This window comes from Carassius carassius, chromosome 28 (genome assembly GCF_963082965.1).
Source record: "Carassius carassius chromosome 28, fCarCar2.1, whole genome shotgun sequence".
Taxonomy (NCBI): domain Eukaryota; kingdom Metazoa; phylum Chordata; class Actinopteri; order Cypriniformes; family Cyprinidae; genus Carassius; species Carassius carassius.
The window spans coordinates 6,541,765-6,566,835 of record NC_081782.1 but is presented as its reverse complement, the minus strand read 5'-3'; the positions used below and the strand labels follow the sequence as shown (position 1 = coordinate 6,566,835).

General features: G+C 37.4%; 1 protein-coding gene and 1 non-coding gene across 15 annotated transcripts in view; one reads left to right on the top strand and one right to left on the bottom strand.

Moving 5' to 3' along the window:
* Positions 1-19,763, bottom strand: part of mecom (MDS1 and EVI1 complex locus) — a 176,024-nt gene extending 156,261 nt beyond the window's left edge. For 3 of the 14 annotated variants that reach the window (XM_059514021.1, XM_059514013.1, XM_059514020.1), the window contains exon 1: positions 12,743-13,181. In XM_059514021.1, the coding sequence (XP_059370004.1) occupies positions 12,743-12,926 (184 nt within the window). In that variant the 5' untranslated portion in view covers positions 12,927-13,181. Of the gene's footprint in view, positions 1-12,742; positions 13,183-19,707 lie in introns of those variants that run through there. The other 11 variants (XM_059514018.1, XM_059514012.1, XM_059514023.1 and 8 more) reach the window with 6 other exon arrangements.
* trnav-aac (transfer RNA valine (anticodon AAC)) lies at positions 19,194-19,266 on the top strand. The gene has a single exon. It is a non-coding gene; the product is annotated as a tRNA-Val (tRNA).
* Positions 19,764-25,071: the final 5,308 nt, after the last annotated feature.

Below are 25,071 nucleotides of genomic sequence, written 5' to 3'. Positions count from 1 at the left end.
GAGGTTTGTTTTTTTTTAAATCACGAATGAGAAAATAATTTGTCAAATCTTTCGGCAAGTGTATTTTTGAATTGTCATTCAATTGACAATCGCTGCATGCAATGCACCGTTATCTTAATTTAACAGAAAACTTAATACAGATATTTTAATCAAATCCACAAATTCGTTTGAATGACCAAATTAGCCAGAGATCAGTTATCACGATTAGAAGATCTGGCATCTTTCAAATTATCTAAGCAAGGTATGAAGAACTGGCCCCGGTTATGATAAAGAAACAAACTCATCTATATTTTTGTTGGCCTGAGGGTGATTTTCAGGACTGTACTGTAATTTTTGTATGAACTATTCCTTTAAGTCGAAGCACTAAGAACACCTCAAATGTATTCTTGAAATGAGAAATGTTGATGAATTCATGTCTTCATCTGCATGTCAGCATATTAATACAAGAATAATCTGTATAAATTCCATTAGCCTGAACTAAGTCTGCCAGCTTGTCTTATGGCTACAACACCAAACTCTCTGTGTGTGTGTGTGTGTGTGTGCGCGCAGTGTTGTGCTTGGCTGACACTTCACTATATGTCAGCGCAGTATCTCTTTTCACTGACGAATGAGATGAGACGTCTCCCTCATTTTCCCAAACTCTCAGCCGTTTGCTCGGATCTGCACTCCTCCTCTTCAGTCTTCACTCCCCTCATCCGTGTCTCCCAGGAGGCCGGGGCCAGACAGGGAGCTAAATTTAAATGGCAGCCCAGGCCGGGCACCAGCAGAGCTGGGGAGAACTGACAGAAGTGTGAATCTCTCGAGAATTTTGTGTGTGTGTGTGATTGTGTGAGAGAAGGACAGCGAGAAAAAATTCATTAGCTTCTCTGATGACCCGCTAAACACAAAGGTCCAAAGAAGCACATGCTCTCTCTCACACACACATTCAAACAGAGATTTACACAGCTTTGCTAGTGACCCAGCAAGCACTAAGGTCCACTGACTTGATGTCTGCCTGACAGAGAGAAACTGGGTTGAGGCCCTAAGGAGTCAAACATCTGCTCTATGGGGCCTAGGCTATAGGGAGCAGTGAACTACAGTAAAACAGTGACTATGTGTCAAACACACACACACACACACACATTACAGTGCTCAATGTCTCCATCTCCCTGCTGAAAATACCAGCATGGCTGGTCATCCTTCTGGAAAAAAACAGCTGGTAGTTGGTCTTGCATGGTTTTTAGCTAGTTCAAGCTGGTCCAAACTGCTCTAGATGGTTTACCAATTTAAGAATCTGGTTTTAATCTGATAAACTTAGTAAGGGTGATTAGATATTAAATTAAGTTCTGTGTGTACACTTAAGTACACTTAATGCATTTATGATGAACAAACAATGAGCAATATAAACAAAAATACAGCAACACCTTTTATTCATCTGTTGTTATTCAAATGTTAATTTCTACATACAGTATATTAAAACATTTCAAAATGTATACTTTTTTGTTAAAAGATTTTAATTACATTAGTTGCACTAGCATTAATTAAACCATTTAATTTTTATACATTACATTTACTTACTGTTCAAATATTTTCACACACACACACACACACACACACACACACACACACACACACACACATATATATATATATATTTATTGGTTATTGTTTAATTTATTTAATGGACCTAACATTCACTGGCAATGAAAACAGTTGCATTATTTTATGCATTATGTGTAAACATTTAATAACAATGAACCATAGTTCATTTATATTTCAAAACGAACTTTAACCTAGACAAATTAGTTCAAATTAGTTCATAATGGCCTAGTGCAAAACTAATTAACAAATCAACAAATTAAACCGTTAACCAACCTGAAAATTCATGCACATCTAAACTGGTCTTTTCAGTAGGGTCTTAGTGTTCTGCAAAGGTAATCACAACATTAGCACGTTCCTCCTTGCTAACCACACAGCTCCTATCCAGTTACGTGCAATTCACAAATTAACAGAAAGAGAATCTGGGCACTCTGTAGGGAAGCGTGTGTTAGAAGACAAGCAGCATGAAGACAGAGCTCCCGAAACTGTTAGAATAATATTTCTTCAAGGGGAGCGGAGATGCTAACGCTAATCAAAACAGGACATCCTGTGGTCCAGTCTCAGTCTCTCTCTCTCTCTCTCTCTCTCTCTTTCCATCACTCTTTCTCTCCCACCCTCTCCTTCTGTCCTTCACCATCTCTCACTCAGGTTGTTTTCAGTTTGTTTGTAGATGAGTCACAATCTCAGGAAGCGTCAGGAACAGGGCTCATCAAAGCGCAGAGCGAGGGCCAGATTCCTGGGCTGGGACCAGATTCCGGCCACTGGGAATCTTTGGAATGCCGCTGGGAGAGGAAGGGAATCTCTACTGTCTCTATTGTTTGGCCTCTTCCTCAGTCTGTGTGAGTTTGGACGTGTCCCATCTCCGGGTCGAAATGGAAAAGATCCGACTGCGATGGATCGTCGCAGGTCCAAATTCCCCTTCATAGGTAACACGACTCTCGCTAATCAGTTACCTTCCTTTACACACACACAAACACAATCTCAATATGGCCCTGTACGACCTGCTATACAGTGGAAGATGACCTCATTCAGAAAAAGCACACAATGTTCTTCCAACCCAAGCCAGTCTGACCTGAGAGGTCAAAGGTCACAGTGTATTAAAACAGGTTCAGGCCATATCAGACCGGTGAGTTGATGGTGAAAACAATGATTGCTCACGGTCAAAAATTGTTCATTGATAACTGATGCATTAACAAACTGAACCTAAGTCAGCTTACAAAAACCACCTTATGATGATCTGTTTTTTCCTCACAGCAAATTTATCTAATAATTAGGATTTTAACAAATATTATATATATATATATATATATATATATATATATATATATATATATATATATATATATATATATATATATATATATATATATATATATATATATACCCAAAATCATTAGGATATTAAGTAAAGATCATGCTCCATATAATTCAAAACTTTATTAATATGCATTACAAAGAACTTCATCTGGAAAACTTTAAAGGCGATTTTCTCAATATTAGATTCCAGATAGTTGTATCTCAGTCAAATATCCTATTAAGCATGGAAAGCTTATTCATTGAGCTTTAAGATGATGTATAAATCAAAGCTTGCTTGTTCAATCAGACAAGCTAGGGTGATGATGATGAGCAAAGGAAAGAAGAAAGACCATCATTTTTCCACCTCAAAGTGTCACAAGTGCTTAGTTGATGTTTTAGTTAACAATCAAAAAATGGACATTCACATTAGTGGATTGATGAATCATTACAGGTTGATGGGAGAACTTCTTCACCATTGTTAATGTGCACAGCATCTGCTTATATATATTAAGGGTTATGATAAATTGGCTTATAGCAAATATTTTCTCTGCAAACTAAAATTCAAAGTCATTTGTAAAAAATTATTAAATGAGTTTATCTACAGGTCATATTTGCTTTTAGGTCTTAAAAGCAAACAGAAAGGTCATGTATGAAGAGAGAGAATAGTAGGCTTATAGAGACAAAGAGTTAAGCACTTTTCAAATGTGATTAGTTTTCTAAACAATGTTGAGAAGAGTTATTAATAAAGGATGTCCGTCATTTCATGGATTGTGATTGAATTAACCGAAAAAACCTGTAGGTTCTATTTGAAAAAAGTATCAAATAAAACAATTTGTGAAACAACTTTACGTGTAAGTGTTTGTTTGTGTGTGTGTGTGTGTGTGTGTGTGTGTGTGTATCTGACAGAGATGAAAGGTGTGTTGAAATGTCCTCTTGTCTTTCCTGTTCCTTGACCTTCTCGAACAATATGTGCTTAAACTTCTCACTTGAGTTCATCACAAACACAAAAGAGAGAGCGAGAGAGAGAGAGAGAGAGAGAGAGAGAGAGAGAGAGACACCCTCTGGTTATCACACCGCGCTGGAACATAAAGATGGGGACTTTCTGAAAAAGTGTGTGTAACAGGCTGTTATCAGGCTGCTCACAAGGCAATTGTTGATTAATTCCTGTTAATGGCTGGAATCCAAACAGAGAGGAGACCCTTGCCAATAATTACTAACATTTCTGAGTGAAAGCACACACATACACATTTCATAATAGGAATCAATCATAATGGCTGAATAGTCAACTTCTCACATATACAACTGAAAAGTTTGGGGTTTGTAAGACTTTTCATGCTTATGTTTTTTATTTTAATGTTTTTGAAAAAAGTCTCTTATGCTCAACAAGGCTGCATTTACTATTTAATTAAAATACAAAAGTTGTGAAATATTTATATCATTTAAAATAACCATGTTCTAATGTTTTTTTATAAGTAATTTTTATAATATATTGCTTTATAATATAATATATAACATTAATATTATATAATATTATAATTTAATATAATATAATAAATATAACATTTCTTATTATTAATCAACACTGAAAGCAGTTGTTCTGGTTAATATTTCTGAGGAAACAGTAATAGATTTATTTAATTTTTGTAACATTATATTATAAATGTTTTTACTAACACATTTGATCGATTTAATGTGTCCTTGCTGAATGCTCAAAGCATTAATTTCTTACATTTTAAATAAAAAGATTTTATTGACCCCAGACTTTTAAACAGCAGTATTTGGGCAGGGAAAATAACTAACTCACTGAATGACTGACTGAATGAATGCTGGGACGGTCTCAGAGAATCTAAATTCATTCTTTCTAAAGTAACCATCCCAACCATCATAGCAACGCTATTTTAACAAACCACTTTTAACAATAAATACATAAATAAATAAATACTGTGGAACATTTACTATGCATAATCTGTTTTACACATTCTTAATTCAAGCACACGCTTGCATGTAAACCACATTCCAGCAGATTCTTAAATCACCACTATTATCCGACCAACTGTACGACCACACAAAGATCATACTCCTTTCATACTTTAAGCCAGAAATAATAAAAGTAGTATGCCATTCCAAATTCAGCTATTGTTTTGTGGATATTTTTAGTCTATGTAAACTTTTGACAACAACAGATTTGTACTCTATATTCAATTCAATTCAAGTTTATTTGTTTAGCGCTTTTTACAATACAAATCGTTACAAAGCAACTTTACAGAAAATGATGTTTCTACAATATTTAGTAGTAGCTTACAAGTGGTGACTGTCAGTTTGTGCACGTATGACGGGATTTTTAGAAAAATTTATACAGGACATAGTCAGCCAGACGATTAATATTATTAATAATTAATAATTATTATATGATGCAGTCACACTTGTAGCAATATTTGTCAGTTTTGTTTGTTGATTCAGGGTTAGCATCATCTATATTGTGTAATCTTTCTTGCATATTAGATCTGAATTGTGATACCTCTGTTTATGCCTTTAAACTGTAAAGATGCTCATATTTTCATTCTTGTGCACAGAAAAAGATGTGAATCATAACAACACCACAACTCCTGTAAAGCAGCATTTCATTTTCGCAAGCGCAAAGCACTTACCTAAAACTAACTATTCTATTTCTGCCTCGCAAGAACTTGGGACTTCCTTCAGGAAATGCAAATGCGGTTAGTACCTGCTGGCTGACAAATGTACAGTTGTATCATTAGCTAACGTACATTACTGCTTAATGCCAAACAGTGCTATCCTAATGCTACCTAATTCCTATAAAAAGTGTGTGGTAGAAACACACACAAAAAACTACTGTGCGAATCCAAAGAGATCAATAAAAGAGTGAGCTACGAACTCATGTCCACACTATTAGAAACAAACAAGCTCAAATACACGCAGATATAGAAACACAATGCAGGTAACTTTTAGGAATACTGATTTCATCTAAATACACACAGACAATGGCACAAGGGAGGTGCCCGTCTGACCAACAAGCAGACAAATGAAGTCAACAATATGCACGCCCGTTATTAAAGTGTGATTTACACACACACACATATTCGCAGTACAAAAATATGTTTCGTTTCTTTTGGGACCGTCTGTAGATAATGACCTCAACCTTGGCACACACCCTGGGCAGACTGTCGGCAGCGCACTGGTGAGCCTTTGTGTGTGTGTCCGTGTATGGATATATGTGTGTGCACGCTCATATCTTTATCAGAGACAGTTTGACCTTTGGACTGAGGGCAGGGAGAGCTTTGCTCATTGTTCTGCGCTGGTACTGGTTTCCCTGTGGTAAACACAACTGAAAGGTTCCCAGGCCTCCCAAACCCGCACACACAAACACACACCATTCTCACAATGTCCGTACGGCACCCAGGCTGCACATCAGACAAATTCGGACTCTTTCACACACCTACATGCACAAACACAAATTAATTCTGTGCAAACATTTAACTCAGGGAACACACCCCTGAGGACCGCCTGGCACCACTGACTGAATCTCCTAATGACCGACCTGCTTCTTCCTGCATAAACCACATTATAGGAACTTGTTCTTGCTGGTTGAGACAGATCTCCGCTTAATCTATAGAGCTTTATGGACATAAACTTCACAGTGACCTTCCGCTGGTTCTGTGGGGTGACCTGCAGCTTAAATGAGAAGGGAGGAGATGAACATTGTGCTCTATACCACTATGCCAAGTTTAAATGTAATTGTGAATCTTTAAAGCCTTTTCTTATTGTAACACTTGCTATACGGCTCATTCTTAGGGTTGTGCTAAGGACATCAGATTTGGGCTTTTCACACTGCATTTGACCTAGGTTCACTTGTCTTTTGAAACTCTGCATTTCACCCCAAATAATGTTTCACATTTGTCAGTTTGCATTTAAACGCTTGAACTTTCGACCCTGGTTACGAAAACCTGCTCTGCAGGTCTAGAACTGCTGTTCCTGGGTTTATACAGTAACAAAAAGCCAATCATATTCTAAGTGGTGCTTGTCTCATTACATATTCATGAGCATTGTATGGTCAAAACTTTCATGTGTTTTATTCTTGTCAGCGTTTGAGGGAAATCAAAATGACAATCAGAATGAGTTACTTGGAGTGAAAAAAGAAAAAGGAAGAAGACTAGTAAATGATAAAAAACGAACAAGCTCAACTGATGCACAAGTGCGAAACAAGATGTAAAAAGGTTGGTTTGGTGTTTGTCTAATCAATGACACTTAAACCATAAATATGCAAAACAGGAGGTTAACTCAGAAACATAGAAACCTGAAAATACAATATTAATTCTGGACCATGGTGAAAAGCAACGTTAAAGACAAGCAAGGGTCCTGTTAACATATTTATTTAGAAAAGCAAGACACTTTTTGCCCTAATGCAAAATAAAAAGCATTGCACTTTAGGTACATAAAATGTTTTACTTGTGCATTCACTAGGCATTGACTTGCAGCCACAGAGAATGATGGGAGATGTAGTTTTCTCACACATCCTCGTCTCCTCAAAAACCTTGCATGCTTTAACTTAAACTGCTGTTCTCAAAAAAGTACACAACATGCATAGAAATTAGGTTGTACAGTCAACATTCTCAATTAAACTTGATTAATGACCAATACCTTAATTTTTCTTCCGCCATGAACAAAGGGGCTCAAAGAAAATAAGTTTACTTGCCAGTAATTGACATTGTGGTGACATTCATGTGCACTTGTCTCATAAATATGATAATTCTGATGCAAAGCAGCAATGTTGGTTCTTTGGACTGAGGTTAGAACATATAGAAATCTAGTGTTAAAATACTTGGAGAAAAAACATTTTATACACAAAAAAAGCTGATAAACTTTAACTTGAATCTACAGGTTGACTTTAAACTCGTGCTACATTTTCACTAAAATGTACATTTAGTTTTCAAATTTCAATGACAATACCTTTTAGACATATAAGTGTAAGTCTTATATAAACTAGTGAATGGAGCATTAAGACTTGAATAATGCTTCCTCTCAAAGTAAAGATGAGTCAAGACCAGTCAAACAGTGACATCTGATGGTTTCAGGGGTGTTGGCTTGATATTGACTTATTACTCGACTGGCCTGATGCCTGCACTCAGTTCACGGTTCCTGCTGACTTCAGTCAAAGCAGAGCTTTTCTTAGACTGATTCAGGACTTGTCGCACAGGGATAAAAAGTGACTGGATATACTGAACAACAACCCCCATAATTCCCTGTGGAAACACAAACGACAGCCATCAGTCACACCAATCAAACCTCCAAATAAACATCCATATGACCTGACCCCTGACCAATCAGAGCACAAGATAAATAAACCGCTGACCCAGCCATTTCAATTCACTCTCGGCAGACGCAGACACTCGTTGAATCAGCCAGGAAGAAAGAAAGAGAGAGATGGAGAGAAAGTAGTTTTATTATAAGGGTGTTGATGGATGAGGGTAACTATGTTATAGTCACCTACATCCACTCCTTCCTCTCCTAACATATACAAGGAAATCACTTCTTTCTTTGGCATCTATGGGACACTCTGACGCACGATTCAAAGAATCATATATATATCATAAACATATCTCCTCCTCCATCTCATCTCCTCTTGTTTTTTTACTTAGATGAAATCTCAGCACAAACAGACAAGAGGATAATTTCCCAGGACATAAGCAGACCTTTTGGCTAAACTCAGCAGCTTCTGGCTAATCAATCAATCCTTTGAGAACATGTGATCAATCATGATCGAACCCCACAGTGGCCTGAAACTCTCTCCATCTTACGCAGATGCACATGCTCAATGCCTGAGAACACCAGCCTTGTTTCGAACTGACCCCATCACGGCCCACTGTTTTACTCTTAATTAACTCATCGGTCACTTTGACTTTGTCTCTGAAACAGAAGTCTTCAGTTTTAAATTCACTGATCTTTTCATTGTGGACATGCATGCATGGAAGCTGAAAAGAGGCACAGGAATTATCCAAGGGAAAGCATTACAATCCCAGGAACTCAACTAAAAACTTTGTAGTATATCATGCCAGGGAAGAGAGAGAGAAGAAAAGTAAATATTTACTCAAGAGGTAAAAAATTGAGACGTTAACATTGTAGATTTCCACTTTTATTTTTTCAAAGTCTGAGAAGTGAAGACAATATAAACATTTTTCTTGCTTTCTTCCATCCCCAGTGAGTCTGAAAAATGTTTTGGCCAGACACGGTTCACTGTCCATGAAACATGGATATTTTTTCCACCGAGCTCTCAGATTCAGCATCAGGCAAACCAACGAGTGTTTAATACGGTTCGTGCTCAACTTTTTAAATGGCCCGATCCGTTCACCCAGGGCTTTATAATGAGCCCAGGGGGCGGCGGCGGCGGCGGCGGACGCGGGACGCAGCAGCACGGCCCACTGCACAATGCAGAATCTAACGCGCGCCCGTGTCTGAGAAGAAGCGGAGAGAGTGCTCGCGCGCGGGGCTTATTCTCACGCGCTTCACTCACGCGGAATGTCACATTGTTAAATTTGGAGCCCCGTCTCTTTTTTCCCTTTCTCAGCGTCGAGTTGATTTTCCGTTGTTTGGACACTTTCACGGTGAAGTGAGTCACATCAAAGTCAAAACAAAAGTCGTGGCGTGAAACTGATAGAGCTGTCGAAGACGCCAAATGGGACAAAGGGACAATCAAAAGTCTTGCTGAACATGTGCAGCTTATCAAAAGCAGTTATCATCAAAAGAGATATCAGATGGTTAGGCATCAATGAGCGTGGGGGAAATGCTTCTGAATTTATCTTCTAGTCTGTAATTTCACAGACACCAATATGACGATAAATAACGGCTGCACTTAGAAAACTAAATCCGACTGAAGATATCACTAAAAGGTTTTAATCTTCAAGGTTTAACGGTTTTATTCTTTAGCAATACAATATTAATAGCCACTTTGGAATGTATTATTGCTGTACACCCTATAATATAGTTATTTTATATATTGCCCCATAAATACATCTTTTAAATAAATTAATGCACACCTAAGTATTGTTTGAAAGTACATATGCACATTATCTTGCACTTGACTGACATTTCTACCTCAGTTAATTTGTTTATTTTAACTTGGACGCTATATTTAAGTGCTTCTGTACTCTGCACAATGACAATAAAGTTCTAATCTTATTCATGAACATGTATATACCTACAATAAGCAATGAGCCCATTTTCATCGAGACATTCAGACAAGGTGAATTTCGCAGACTTTAAAGTATATGACGCTATGTAATAAAAAGTGGAATTAAACCTGTCAAGATCCGTCAGTATGTCAATGGCAGGTTTTCACTTGACAGCACAGTCTGATTTCTGGAAGTTCAAGGTTATTATTCCCGTTCATGAGCCCATTCATAGTAAACCAGCAACATCATGCTGAGGGATATAGGACACTTGGCACGGCGTGATAAAACGTTATAGACAATTTAAGACTGTTGGACCTGCAGGTGAAATGTCCGGCACCGCTGGCCAAATCCACAAAACATGTCGTGCACACACACCAGCTAAACGACCGATTTTTATTACCTTTCCAGCACTCACACACATCAGTGCGAGCGCGTGCAGGCAGAGTGATGTGCAGTGAGCGCGCGCTGCAGAGGCCACACGGAGAGGAGATTACTTTTTCCTTTTTTTTCCCTTCAAGGAAACTGAGTCCGCAGCTACTCAGACTAACGCGCTTTTACCGGCAGACGGGCTCCGTTATGAGGAGTCTGGGAATTTAAATATTCAATGTTGACATAGTGCAGGGCTGGCGCGAGGCCAGAGAGGCCAGTGTCTCGCGGGACCCGCGCGGTCCAGAACATTCTCCCCCTTTCACTTAATAGGTAGAAATCTTCTTCTTACATCTTGGGTAAACAATAATTTTTAAATACACCCCTCGACAATTATCTCTACTCTCAGATAGTAGCCTAAATAATGACGCCGGAGCTCGGAGAGAGTGGGAAGGTTTGTAACTATCTTGGTGAATATCTTTCGACTTGATGTTGGCTAACACTTGTGCACAACAAAAAAAGTGTCAGTGTGTAACATCATTCTATTCCCTTTCCATGCTAATAAAAAAAATAGTTTATTAGTGTACATATAGGCTAATTACATTTGTGAAGCTACTAGCCTACTCAGTTTGGCTTTCAGATGTCATTAATAAAAATCTGAAGCCTAAAAACTAGTTTAAAAGAGGAGAAAATACGTGTTCTAGAGCAAAATGATAAAACAGTTATCTATTAAACGACGTCAATATTAATAGACAGTCTATATAAATGGAAAAACATTGAGATCTCTGTCGAATAATGCAATTTCTTACACTTGTTTCAATCTTACAAAAAGTGATGACTGACCATACGTGCAACAACAGAAAACACAAATGTTAAATTTTGTTGGTAGGGTCGCATGTGTGGACGAGAGAGCTCGTGTGCACGTGAGCTTGTTTAACAACTTGCTGCTGTGCACAGAAAAATCCCTCTCACTGTACAATGGCAGGGCATAGGGCTCGAGAGGTAGTTTATTGAACGGATAAGACCCGCACGACCCCTGTCTCTGTCCAGACGGAGCGCGCGCAGTGTCTAGCCCATTACGGTGCTGTCGACAGGAAAGGAAACAATAATTCAAGAGCAAAATGATCCTTTACTTTGTTTTCACTGCCTCTTTTGTTACCTTCACACATAGTCAACAATACGTTTTTGACCAGCTGTCACGGCCTATTATTACAAATAAATAAACACACCATTTCAAGTTTTTATTTTTATTTTACATTTCTCAAGTTCATTATTGAAAGTAAAGTGGACTTTAAATTTTTTTTTAGCTCTGGCCCGAGAGTATAAAACGCTATTAAACACTCAAAAAAATTTGCATGGATTTTCGTGGCGAGGACCACAATGAGAGTTTATTCTGGAAAACAGCAAAAAAGAAAATTGCCCAAATCAGAGAGGCAGCAGCCTACTGCGCACGAGGGGGTCCGAATTATTCACAGACCTGAGCGAAATGCATTCGTTCCGAATAAATCCAGTGAGGAGGGGAACAACTTCCCACTAACTACTTGATTTTGAGTTTCGGCGTTTGAGCTTGTGTTGTGGCGTGGCATTGAACACATGCTTTGAACGTCAACTCAAACAAGCGCCTAAGGCAACCCGTAATCAAAAGCTAAGATTACAGTCGGCCGTTTAGAGGGCCATAACAAACAAAAACATTTCTGTTCATACCGGAACAAAAATTCATAACGGGATTTGATCACTTGTTGCACAAGCAGAATCGACAATTAGCCCACATAGAAAAAAAGGGTAAGATATTAATGTCCACGTATGAAAATACTTCAAAGCACTTTTTAACCGCAGTCCTATTAATCTAGCATATATGCATTTCATTGGACTGCCTTCCGTAAGATCAGATGTAAGCTACCTGTTTGCATTTAAAAGCGTGCCTACGCAGCTGCTTTCTGTTGCCGACTATAGGCGAATCTGTCTTTTCAAAGTCGCGGCTGCAAATTGATGTGACTGGGGCCGTAGAAACATCCACGAACGGTATGGTTTTATCGAGAGCCAGGGCGCTCGGGTCTTGAATAGAGAACGCGACTACAGCGTGCGAGACTTAAAAAGTTTGTGAGGCACGCTCAACTTTTGTGCCAGTTTCGAAGCTAGGTTTGCGATGTCCGACCGCGCGCCGCGGTTCGCGTTTAGCTCGTCTTCAACTCTTACAAGCGACTGAAACCGCTGGGCTCTGCTGACTATAACTGTTTAGTGACTAAAATGTTTCTATGAATCATACACATGGACAAGATGGCAGTTAAAAAGGGCTAAAAAGGAGATGTTGCACCTACCAGTGGTCAGTTTCCTTGCCCTGCCTTTGGACCTCATGATGCCCGTCTCTCGGCGTGGGTTTGTAGGATTTTTTCTCGAATCTTTTCCTCCTTTTTCTATTTTCCTCTTGTCCTTTTTCTCTGTGATTCTCAATCCCAGACGCACTATCTCTCCAGCATTGTCAGTTTGGACACCTTCGCACATGCGCACACCCCCGAGCTGCCAGCATCGTCAAAAAAGTTTGGAACGATTCATCACCCAAGTATTACAGATCTTGTCAGATTGCACTAGCCAGCGAGATCCTTCTCGTGTCAGATCTTCAGAGATCAGTGGGCGCAGGACGGAGCTATTCGCGACCTCTGGGTGCACGAGGAACAGGAGACATTAATTATAATGAAGCAGTCTCTAGAGTCCAAGGCGCCCGGTCTTTTGTGTTTTAAATGAAGACGCATTAATCACTGTTAGGGTAAATGCCTATTGTAAAACGGTTTCATTAAACGTTTTATGTTGCTTAATTGAGATTTGACTATCGTTATGAATTTATGAAAATTATAAACTTTTACTTCTCTCCCCCTCCCTCAGCCAGACGAGTGGGCAGTCTGTGCGCGCAGCCCGCTGAATATATTTTCCTTGCATGCGGCACTGACAATTATTAATCTGTGGAGTCGAGCTTGTTCATTCATGTAGCCCAACTACATTCATTACTTCTTTTTTTTTTGAAGTAGCATATTGATTAAAAAATAAAATTAATAATAATAATAATAATAATAATGTAAAACCTAAAGTGATCTCTGACGCCTTTCGGACACATTTTTTTAGATGCCCAGCAATGCTCAAATTAAATAGCCTACATTAGATCTATGCCTTTAGCTTATATGATCTTGAAATATGATTCTCCATTACATACCGAATATATTAGCTTTATTTTATCTCATTTTATTTAGGCTTTTATTACTTTAAAAAAGGGTGAGAATTTGGGGAACTCTTGGGTCATTAAGTTAATTGTCCATTAATTAGAAGCGCGTGACATCATGTTGACCTTGCCCATGAACCTTTAAAAGGGGTCGCTTTCCTCTCACTGGCGGTATTGATTGCTAAGTATTTCTAAAACGGATCCAATTAATCTGACATCACTCTGCATAAAAATGAATGGTGCAGAACAAACCTCAGCTGCCGTCCACGCCTCTCTGAGCTATGAGCTGACCAGCACTTACAAATACAACACTTAGACTAGCCAACAGAAAATAAAGATGTTCTTAAAATAACAGAAACAGAAACGTCATCCAATATTTTGCCAAATTACAACTTGCAATTATCACAAATGTCAGTGCTCATATTTATTTAGGCTATGTTTCATTATTTGTTTAAATGGGCACAGTCTATAATTTAAACTCAGCTCAAATGTCCAAGAATGGATTGATCTTTAACAAATCAAAATAAATGTTATTTACATTTCATTAATTGATTCTTCAGTGCATCATTTCAGTGTTTTGTGAGGGAACTTTTTGATGAGAACAAGAAACAAACAATACAGTCAGAGTTAAAGAACAAGCACAGTGATCCAATGCAACTTCTCTCCATGGCATGGAACAAACAGAGAGAAAGAGTGGAGTGCAGTTGTAGTCCTCCTTTGTTTTGCCCTGCGCTGGCATTAGTTTACATCAACACAGTCCTTATTTTTCACAGTGTATTTTATGATGCTCCTCTGACCCCGCCGGCCAGAGATGGCTATAGCTGGCGCACTGTTGTGGGCATCAGTCAAGACCCCGTGGGCTGTAATTATTGAAAATTAATTGTGGCCAGAACCCTTTTGGAAACGCAATTAATTATCAGCTTGTCGTCTGGTTTAAATTCAACCCCATCAAAAATGAGATGATACAGTTTACCTTCTGTGATTAATACTCCAAACTAATTAAAGGTTTGCCCTCTTCTGTCGTTTGATGTACAGCACACAGAGGTCGTTGGCGAGCTTCGGCGATGTTAAAGAGGGAAAGGAAGGGTTAAAATAAAAACATAATTTGTAAAGTCGGGGGCTCTCGCGCCAGACTAAAAGCGAAATGGGAGCCGCGGGCACAAGGAAATTACCGCGCGCCCGCGTGACCTTTGCGCGAGGTAATCAATCAAGTGATCAACAGGGATATTTATCAATGCTACATTCTGTCGGCTGCTCCTCAAACTCGAAATCAAAACAGTGCAGATACTAGAGCGTGTGAAATAGGCTGAATTAATTTATATAGGCTAATGTTTGTGATTATAATAGAGTGGTCAATAGCAGTGTCCTTTGATAACTAAAATGCTATACTCAAACGTTAAAAGTAGTTTCAAACACAATTACCACAGAGAAACAATAGTAGAATTAATAACATAAAAAATAAAAAACCGTGAGCAAAAACTTGCTGGATGTTTAATAGGCCTATTTTCATTACTCAAAAGAGGGAAAGAGAATGATGTTGAGAAAAATATGCTGAGGTAAGAATGATATTAATCCAGTTTTTACGACCATAAAACCCGATTAACCCCGGTCATTTAATTAATATAATAATATTGGCATCAGTTAACGGCATTATTTAACTCGGCAAAGTCATAATGCTTGTTGGTTTGTCAGACGATATTACGCGGGGAAAAATAGCAGGCAGGCAGCACAAGGAAGAAAAAGCAGCGGTGCCCCAGCGAGCACTGCCCCTCCGAGGAGACGCGCGTAACGGGAGCCCGAGCGAACACGGGCGCATTCTTCACATCCGCGGAGACTCTGCCAACGACTCCCTCTGCCCAGCCTCTCCGCTTCAAACCAGCGGAAACATCCCGTAACCACAGGCTTCACGGAAGACAGAGTGGGTAGAACAGGCGGCAGCAAACATCGCTTATTTTATTTATTTATGTTTTACCTTAGAACTGCTAGTTTGCACACCGTGCATTGATTGTTTATGACGCATTCTCGATTACGTGTAGCTATTTGACAAGTAGGCCAGCATTTTAAACACTTCGGGTAGACTACCACAAAAGTTAAATCACAAGTTAGTAATCACGAAATCGTATAGCAACACTTGTTCGAATCATCATTGGACTCGTATATCACATATTTACACATATATCACAAAATATAAGTGTTTATTTAAAAAGTTTGAGTGCCAAAAGGCAATCGCGGTTGCTCGGGACCATAACAGATTGCTACGAAAATCTCCTATTGAAATTCCTTTACAAATGTTGATCCCCTGCAAGTTCCTGCATAATTCGCATACTGTAGAAAATATATAGGTTGAGGCAAGGTTGCTTGGCGAGCAGTGGGCTATTTACACATCTGCGTCCAACAGCAACAATGCTGATTACTGTGAAATCAATGGCGATTGAAAATGACTTTAATAAAACAACGTTAATAATATCGCGTCAGGCATAAATGGGTTTAAACGTATCCGAGTTAAGTTTATTCATGAAAATGGCACATAACGGGGGAAACCGATCCAATAGAATGGCTTTAGCAAATGTCTAACAATGTCAAACAAACGTATTTTAATTTCCTTGAGTACTTTGATAACATCTCTAAAACAGCAACTGGAATATTGGTTTATCAAATCTATCCTTTTTTTTATTTATTTTGCAGGTAATAGTTGCAAGTGATAGTTAAGACAATTGTCTACAAAGTAGAAAAGTAAAACGCTGCCTAAAACACGCTTGATATGTCGTGCTAGAGGACGTTAAACAAGCACTGAAAAAAATCTGTGAGTAAAACGAGACCCAAGCCACAAGACTCAGTGAAAAACTCTCTCATTATACTGCACTGTGGGGAAAGACGTTGTGCTGATCTAGCACGCCTGTTCGTCACTCATAAAAATCCATCGCTATCCCATAATAAATCTGATTCATTCATATGTTGTGTATCGCTTCTTTTGAGTGAAAGGGTATTTAGTAATTGAAGTGCTTGTTGCACAGCCAAGACTGAATTTTATGTCCTCGCTACACTAGACCGGACGCGTGCTCGCGAGAAATCGAAGGCCCAAAAGAGTACATTCAGTCAGAAAACTTGAAATCCTTTATGTCTTTTGCAGCCACCGAACAAAAACATGCAATTTTAGTGATAATCTATATTTAAGCAACCAATAAATATCTAATTATTTAGATGATAATCTGATTATTTAAATTGTCATTTTAATGTGCCTTTTAAAATATGTATGTAGTGTTGTAATTGACCGTACATTAACTAGGCTGTCAATCTGATGCAACGTTTCAAATTCATATATTCAAATATCACATTTAGGCAATACCGAATTAATGTATATAGTAGGAGAAAATATCAGAAAGGTTCTGTAAACAGATAAATTAATACATATTGTTTTAATAATTAACAAATGCAACGACATCAGAATCATAATGGTTAATCATAACGCACAATGACTAGTATAGTTTCTAAAACGTTTTAAGACGACGTGTAATACTATCTAATAAAGTATTTTAATAAAAGCAAGGGTTCAAATGCATCAAGCGTTTGCAGAGAAGTAGACTACATTACATTTTTCCCCCCAGAAACAATTAAGGAGTGCTTGGGACTAAACGTTTACCACAGAATGAATGAGGTGCATTGTCCCGTTATGCAACGAGCGAGTTTAAACCACACAAACTTTTAGATATGCATGGTGATGCATGAATTATTATTGGAGTTTTACCGCCATCTAGTGACAAAAGTAAGCATGGTATAAAACGTCTTCATTTTAGATTAATATGAAACGTTTTTGATCTTTTTCATTATTTCATGACTTTTTTAACTTTTCATATTAGGTTATAAGAATGGTGCTTCTTTATCAGCATTGAAAGAGAAATAACTGGAGCATTGTCAACTTTGGCATGTTTGATTGACATCTATTGGAGGAGAATCATCTGCTTGCAGCTACTCTTCCCGGCAGCTGACTATCAACAAAGATTACGATGCGCTCTCGAGACAATCTGTGGATGTATTTATGGCCCTGAGAGCGACCTCGCCAGCTTTATAGGCAGTCGTTTATCCTAAAGCACATAAACACTATGCTCATCCATTCCCATGGGCTCCAGCGTGAAGAGTCTTGACGAGTAATCAATCGGGACAGTCAAACAGAATTATTTATCCCCAATTCCAGTAAAAATGGACGGCTGCGATGCACGGCAATTCCCGGTTGTGAGCAAATAAAGTTAAGACAAATGTAGGAACTTAATTCACGTCAAAATCGATCAACACTTTCTCGGAGTAGTTACACACTGTGAGCTAATACCCAGCTAACAAAGTGAAAACTTTCTGTTCAAAACTTCCAGTTTTTTATTGGTTATACAAATGTGAAAGTTTATGTTAATGGTCGATTTTATTCTGCAAACAAATTGGAAACAATTTTTAAATGTTCATTTAAAACTGTTTAAATGTTAGATGAACTTCCAAGTTAAGCATTACAGGAAAAATTTATTAAGGCATAATGTTTTTGTGCTTAAGTTTTGAGCTTATGTTTTTAATTTTCTTATCGTTACTGGAAGAACATTTGCTCATAACTTCAAGAAAACCTTACCAGAATGTTAGCCTGAAGTACTTTTGAAAATGTCTTTTTTACAATCTGTTTTACATCTAGAAATATTTTGTATGTAATCATTCAGATCAATTGATATTACAATCCTTAAATTCAAAACACACCTCTACTTCAAATTTTCAAGCATCAAAATCAAGAATACTACTGACAACATATATTATGAATAAGGAACATTCCCAAATGCACTTCACAAGTTCATTTTCTACAATTGTTACACATTGTATTTCATGTTTTTCAGTACTTAATCATCCTACTATTTATTGTGTTCTACTTTAATGTCTTTAGTGAATCATACTGAACTGAAATAAAGTCCTGGGGACAGTTGCAAAAACACAGCAACTATGTAAAGAATTTCTTAAACACCAATTTCTTACATTCAGATTAAACCATTCTTTCTTTTTGAAACTGTACTGTAAATTTAAATTAACAGGTAAAGTTATGTGAATTTTAAAAAGTTATGACCACTCTTGAAAAAAAAAAAAAAAAAAAGTTTATGCAACCAGCCCATGACTTTCAGTTATATTCCTAGTTTCTACAATGACATTTATAGTCGTGTGTACACAGATGTGGTAAAGGCTTTTTCAGATCACTCAGAAAGAATTAATGAGTGAAATAGCAAACTACCCTTCCAGTCATGCTCAGATAGCTTACAACTCACAATGACATCTAAACAGCTTTTTAATGTTCACTTTTGAATGCTTGAAAAACTTTATAGGCCTACCACCATTAGATCACACGTATTTGCATAATAATAACATAAACATAGTGGTGTAATCTTTCATTCACAATTAACAACTATGCCACATATGCTGTCATGTGGTAAGTGAACCTAAATGTAATATATTCAAGCAAAAAAAGTGCTTAATGGTCCAACAACCCAGTGCCGGTAAGAAGGGTCAAATGACGTCACTTCCTGCCTGCGCACAGCTCAGTTCCCGTAGTGTAGTGGTTATCACGTTCGCCTAACACGCGAAAGGTCCTCGGTTCGAAACCGGGCGGGAACAAGCTCAATTATTTTTGTTTCATATCAAATCACTCTAACAGCCTGTTTTAAAGCTTCACACCACAACATATTTTTTATATGTACAACGCAGGCTGTAAATGAAAGTGAGTGTACAACAAATCAACCTGGTGACACAAACTAATCTGGTTGATTTCAAGGGTGAAATTTCAAATAGGGGAAAAAATTAGGCCTATTAAACATAAGTTGCTTCAAAGTATTTTTTTTTTTTTTTCAATTTTAAAACCTCTAGTTGCAGTTACTGGCTTTGGCCACTGTGTGGCAACCAAACTTCACAAAACCCGCAGAGTTTATTCAGTTTTGCTGATGGTCTTGGGCTTAAAGATAACTCACCATATGGGGGAAAAAAACTTGAACATCCTTATCCTCTGCATAAACTACACAGTTATGCATGATTAGCAACATATGATATAATGGCACTGACCTGTAACGTTAGGTGGTAACGTTAATACTGGGTCTTGATGAGCTCTGCTGTATAAACCATCTGTTTAAATAAAAATGAATACACCTTGAAACATCACTGTTATTTCAAAGCACATACAATGACTAAAGCCAAAACAACAAACTAAAACAGAGTTAGCCAACCCTTTGCCTCACCTCAGGTTACGTCAGATGTTGCAACATCGTCAACATAAAGTTAAACTCCCGTTAAACTTTTACATTTCATTCAAGCTTACTTTTTAGAACCGTGTATTAGTATTAAGCTTAAATTACCTCAGTGAAAATTGCTGCAAGTTTCAGTCGATGAAAACCTCGCTAACCCAGGTCATGACCATGACCTATTCATTGCGCATGCGTATTATTCAAGTCCGACTGACGAATCGTTTTTTTTCGAATAATTCGGCTCAGCGAATTAGGAAAACTGAACGAGTGAAGTTCCAACTGATTTTGTGAACCGCGAACCGATTCATTCAAAAGAGTCGACTCAAAATTTCACCTGTCAAATTCCATTAATCGAAAACAATATTATTAAGTAATTGTCTTTCTCTAAAACGTCATGACTGATTGGCTGACTCCATTCACCTCTATTTTTCCAACATTCAAGTGTCATCCCATTCCCTACCCTTTCTACTGATGGACAAGCTGAGAACTGAGGATTGGGAGAAGTTACGTTTCCACGGCAACCGCAGGTTTACTCAGGCTCTCATTCCCAGAAGCTGGCGGTTTGCTCGCGGATTTGTAGTTAATCCGGTGACAACGGAAACCGCATCCTCTCATAACAGCATCATAACGGAGTGGCATTAACGTCATAGCGGTACCCTTCTGAGCAACAAAAAGCTGCTCTTAATGCAGTGCCTTTCTAGTCAGGATTCCCTTGCTCGAATTTACCATGATTTTACTCTAGTAGGCTAGCATACAACCAACTGTAACGTTGTAGCTGTCATAGCCTATTTGAAAATGTAGGCTACTTTTATATCAAATAAGGAAAGTGAGGAAACAGAACCTAATTTTATAAACTACAGCTAGTTTATAGTTTTAAAATGTCTTCAGGGAACAATAGCCTTCATAATAAATAGGCATACCATAGTTTGTTTTATATAAATAATTTAACATTAACATTGACCATTATGTGCAAATGATGGGTCATATTCTTATTTCAAATACTACTATTTAAATAAGGTTACCATGCCAGAGCTATGATCTTTTTGTTTTTGTCAATTAAACTACTGAATGATTCTCTTTTGATAATGTTTCCCTTTAAGATGCTAGTCAAACTTCAGTAAAATGTAAGATCAATGCAGTAATGCACACTACATATAAATTAATTATTTTGGTGGCCAGCTTTATGGGTTTGAAAGATTTTCCATGCATATTATGCTAAAGTAATGCCAACATCCTTAGGGCCCAATTTCACCCACCATTTACATAATGAGAAAATATCATTCCCACAATAATGACATTTCAAAATATATAAGCTGACAGGGGGATGGGCGAAATAAAAGGGTTGGCTTTGACAGGAGAGGCATATGGAGGTCAAGGATGATTCATGACCTCTGTGTTATAGTACATATAACCAAGGCCAATTCTGTGCCATTAATTCCCTGGAGAAATGCTCTATGGTCTACTCTAACATACTGATATGATAAGAGCATGTGCAGTGCAAACGTTGTATAATATGTTGTTTGTATAGATAAATAGAGGCTTTTCAAATCATGTCCATTATGTGTGTGTGTGTGTGTGTGGGTGTCTGTTTAAAGAAGTTATAGCATAAGTAAAACATCTCCTAATGCTGGTGGCAGCAATTGGGCAACATTATAATGAGCCATTTTGCTCAGGCGTCTCTTGTGGTTTGATTCAGAAAACCGGAGCCCCAGGCCATGTTAAACAAATGGACATACTGTAGTTTAATGCATCTGTCAGAGTGAAGACACCAGTATTGTGCAAACAGAATCAGACTAGGAGACACTAAACCTGATGTACTTACACTCCAGTCGTTAGTCTGTAAACTGATTACTTCCTGGTCTTCAGTCTTATCTCATTACCCACATCGACAATTATGCATATTTCTTCTCTTTAAAAGAATAGATTCTGTTACTCAAGAGGATGACCGACCCTTTGACGGACTGTCTGAACAAAGATTAAAAATGTGATACGGTTCGGTTGGAGATAATAAAAGGCTAAAAGGTCATCTGTGAGCAAGTGAAGTGTTTGAATGGATTAGAGTAATCTCTTTCTGTCTCTTTCTCTTCCTCTTTAAATAAAGACTGTCCGTTATTAAAAAGCAGTTGAGAATCCCCTTTGGGATGGTAGATGCATATACCACTAATAGAAAGCTGATGCACACATGATTAATTTTTCAGGAAACTTCTCTTCAGCCTTCTCAAGTCCACAGCTGCTCTTCTCAGTGTCTCTGATTTAGCCAGTGCAATATTCCTACGTTTTCTAATATTCCCAATCGGCTATTATCTTCTGAGATTTAACAGCAGTGTGAGTGGTATCAGAGACCAGTTTTCACACTAATGAATTATCAAAGTGTTCCCTCCAGTGGTTTGCGGACGAAATGAAGTTCAGCTAAAGTTCTGGAATCGGTTATCACAAAGCTAAAAATATAAGCCACAAAGATAAAGGAAACCTTTAAACAGTGACAGCTGTAGGCTTTTCACACTATGCATGCAATTGTTCTCTAATACTAACTATTCAATATTCTATTCGTTAACTGAAATAAAATAAAATATATTTACTTACACTTATAAAACTCTTATGAAGATTAGAAATGTTGCCTTCGCAACTAACTAAAATAAGTTCTAGTAGTAAAACTGAAATAAAAATGAAGCTAAACAGAAATATAAAAACATCTAATAAAAATGAAAAAGCACATAAAATATATAATGAGAAATATTTAAATTAAAGCCAATTCAAAACATGAAATAAATATTATAATTGTATGTACATAATGCTAAAAATAACATCGATTCATTATATAATTTTGGTTTTAACCATAGGGTAATAAAACCTGATTTCATAAAATCAAAACAGCAGGATAAGGTAAACATTTTCAGTAAATAACTAATTTTAGTAGTATTAACAATTGCAATAAACGTAAATGTATACATTCTATTAATTTTTTTAATCTAATTTTAAATATTTATAAGAGAATGAGCTTTGATTGGATCCTTTCATACAGAGCAAGAACTGAATAAAACGATTGAACTATTCCTTTAAGACAACGGAAGCTCTAAACATTGCCTAAGATTTAAAAAACAAGCAAGGTTTCTATATACATATGTCACTTGATAAGTCTGTACACAAAGGCACATACTGAATATAGGGAATGTTCAATTAATTTCTATACTTTTATGGTTAAACAGTTAAAACACAAACATAAAAAAGAGAGGATGTCTCTAGTGTCTTAGGAGAAAGGTAGCATTGATCAAAATGATCAATGCACAATCCAATCACAGTTTATTTCCCACAGTGCAATGGGTGAGTTAAGGTCACCGGCCTATGATTTTATCATCTTAATATGTGGGCTGTGTAATGCCATTATTGTACAGAATCAGTTCGAGGTGCTGTCCAGAAAAGAGGAGAATTAAATCAATGGTGGAATTCTCTCTCTCTTTAGCACACAAGAGAGTGCGTGTGTGTTAGGATGATCCATGCTGCAGCAGTGAGAGTGCACTGACCATAAACAATTCATTATGAGGGCTGGACGGCTGAGGAACAGATATCTGCCCAGACCAAGACACAGTTCAAATATGAGCAAGACGAATGATGGATGACAAAGGATGAGATCATATGTGCAATAGACCCGTATGTGTATGTATCATCAATGTATAATAAACTTTGAAGTTAACCATCTATAATCAGACTGTGACCTTAAGAAGCTCTCCAATGTGACACAATATTAGGCTACGTGCGCAGCAAATGCAATGAGCTTCTTGTGTGCTTATGTTGCATGCAGAGTAATGACCTTGTAAAGGCTAGTGTGCAGTTTCTGAATAAAAAACACTAATTCAGGTTTTTTTCCAGCCTGATCGGAGCAGAAAGATTTAAAGTATGTTGATAAGAGCTGAAAATAGCCAAATCCCTCTCCGTCCTGGAGCTTCACTCCTTCTCCTGCTGTACCAGCCAGAGGAAAAAGCAACACATCCTCCCTGCAGAAGGGATTAACACTAACTGGCTATTTCAAGAGCGAAATAATGTGCGAGATACATCCACATTCCTTCAGTAGTGTAAACACATGAGCTAAGTAACGTGCCGGTCATGCATCTGGAAGAAGAGGACTGATATTAAATTTTTATAGTTTTAGTATGTTGGATTTCAGGTCCCTTGACTCATGCATCACACTGTCTGTTTGTTCCAACCATCCGTCTATCCGTCCATCTGTCAGTCCGTGTGCAGGAAATCATCTATGAAGTGTATAAAGACAAACATTTTATTACAATTAAGTAATACCAAGGTGAAGGTGACCATATAATAGTCAAATATTCAGTACAACAGCATGAGATGTAACTGTATATATCTATATATTGCTGGTCAGTGTTTTTGAAAGAAGTGTGTTATGTTCACCAAGGCTGCATTTATTTGACCAAAAATACAGTAAAAACTGTATTTTCTATTGAAATGTATTTTAAAATGGACTGTAATTTATTCCAGTTTACTCCAGCCTTCAATGTCCCATGATCCTTAAGAAATTATTGCAATATGCTGATTTGATGCTCAAGAAACATTTCTTATTATTATTTATTAATGTGAAAAACACTATTTATTATATATATATATTTTTTGGAAACTATACCAAAGTCTGGGGTAAAAAAAAGTAAAGTAAAAAATACAGCAAGGATACATTCAGTTGATCAAAGTGACAATATGTACATGTGTAATAAATTTTTCTATTTCAAATAATAATGAAATGTTTCTTAAACAGCTAATTCAAATATGAAAATGATTTCTTAAGGATCATGTGACACTATGAACTGAGTAATAATGCTGAAAATTCAACTTAACATCACATGAATAAATTAAATGTTCAAACATTAAAATAGCAAACAGTTATACAGCTAAATGTATACAGCTTAGGTGAGCATGCATAAAGGCACTGCTTTTTTATTTTTTAACTATTCCCAACTTTAGACTGGTGCATATATCAATTAAGTGCTCTTTAAAGTATCTGTGCATGTGTGAGTGTGTATGTGACAGGGTGTTTATATATTATATTACTCTGTATTATAATCTAAATGTTTTTGTACAATCGGTATTTGTTTTCTATGTTAAGGCTGAAGTCTTTGGATGAAGGTATGGATGTTGATTTGAAGAAGTGGCAATCCAGCACCAAATGGATGCGGCA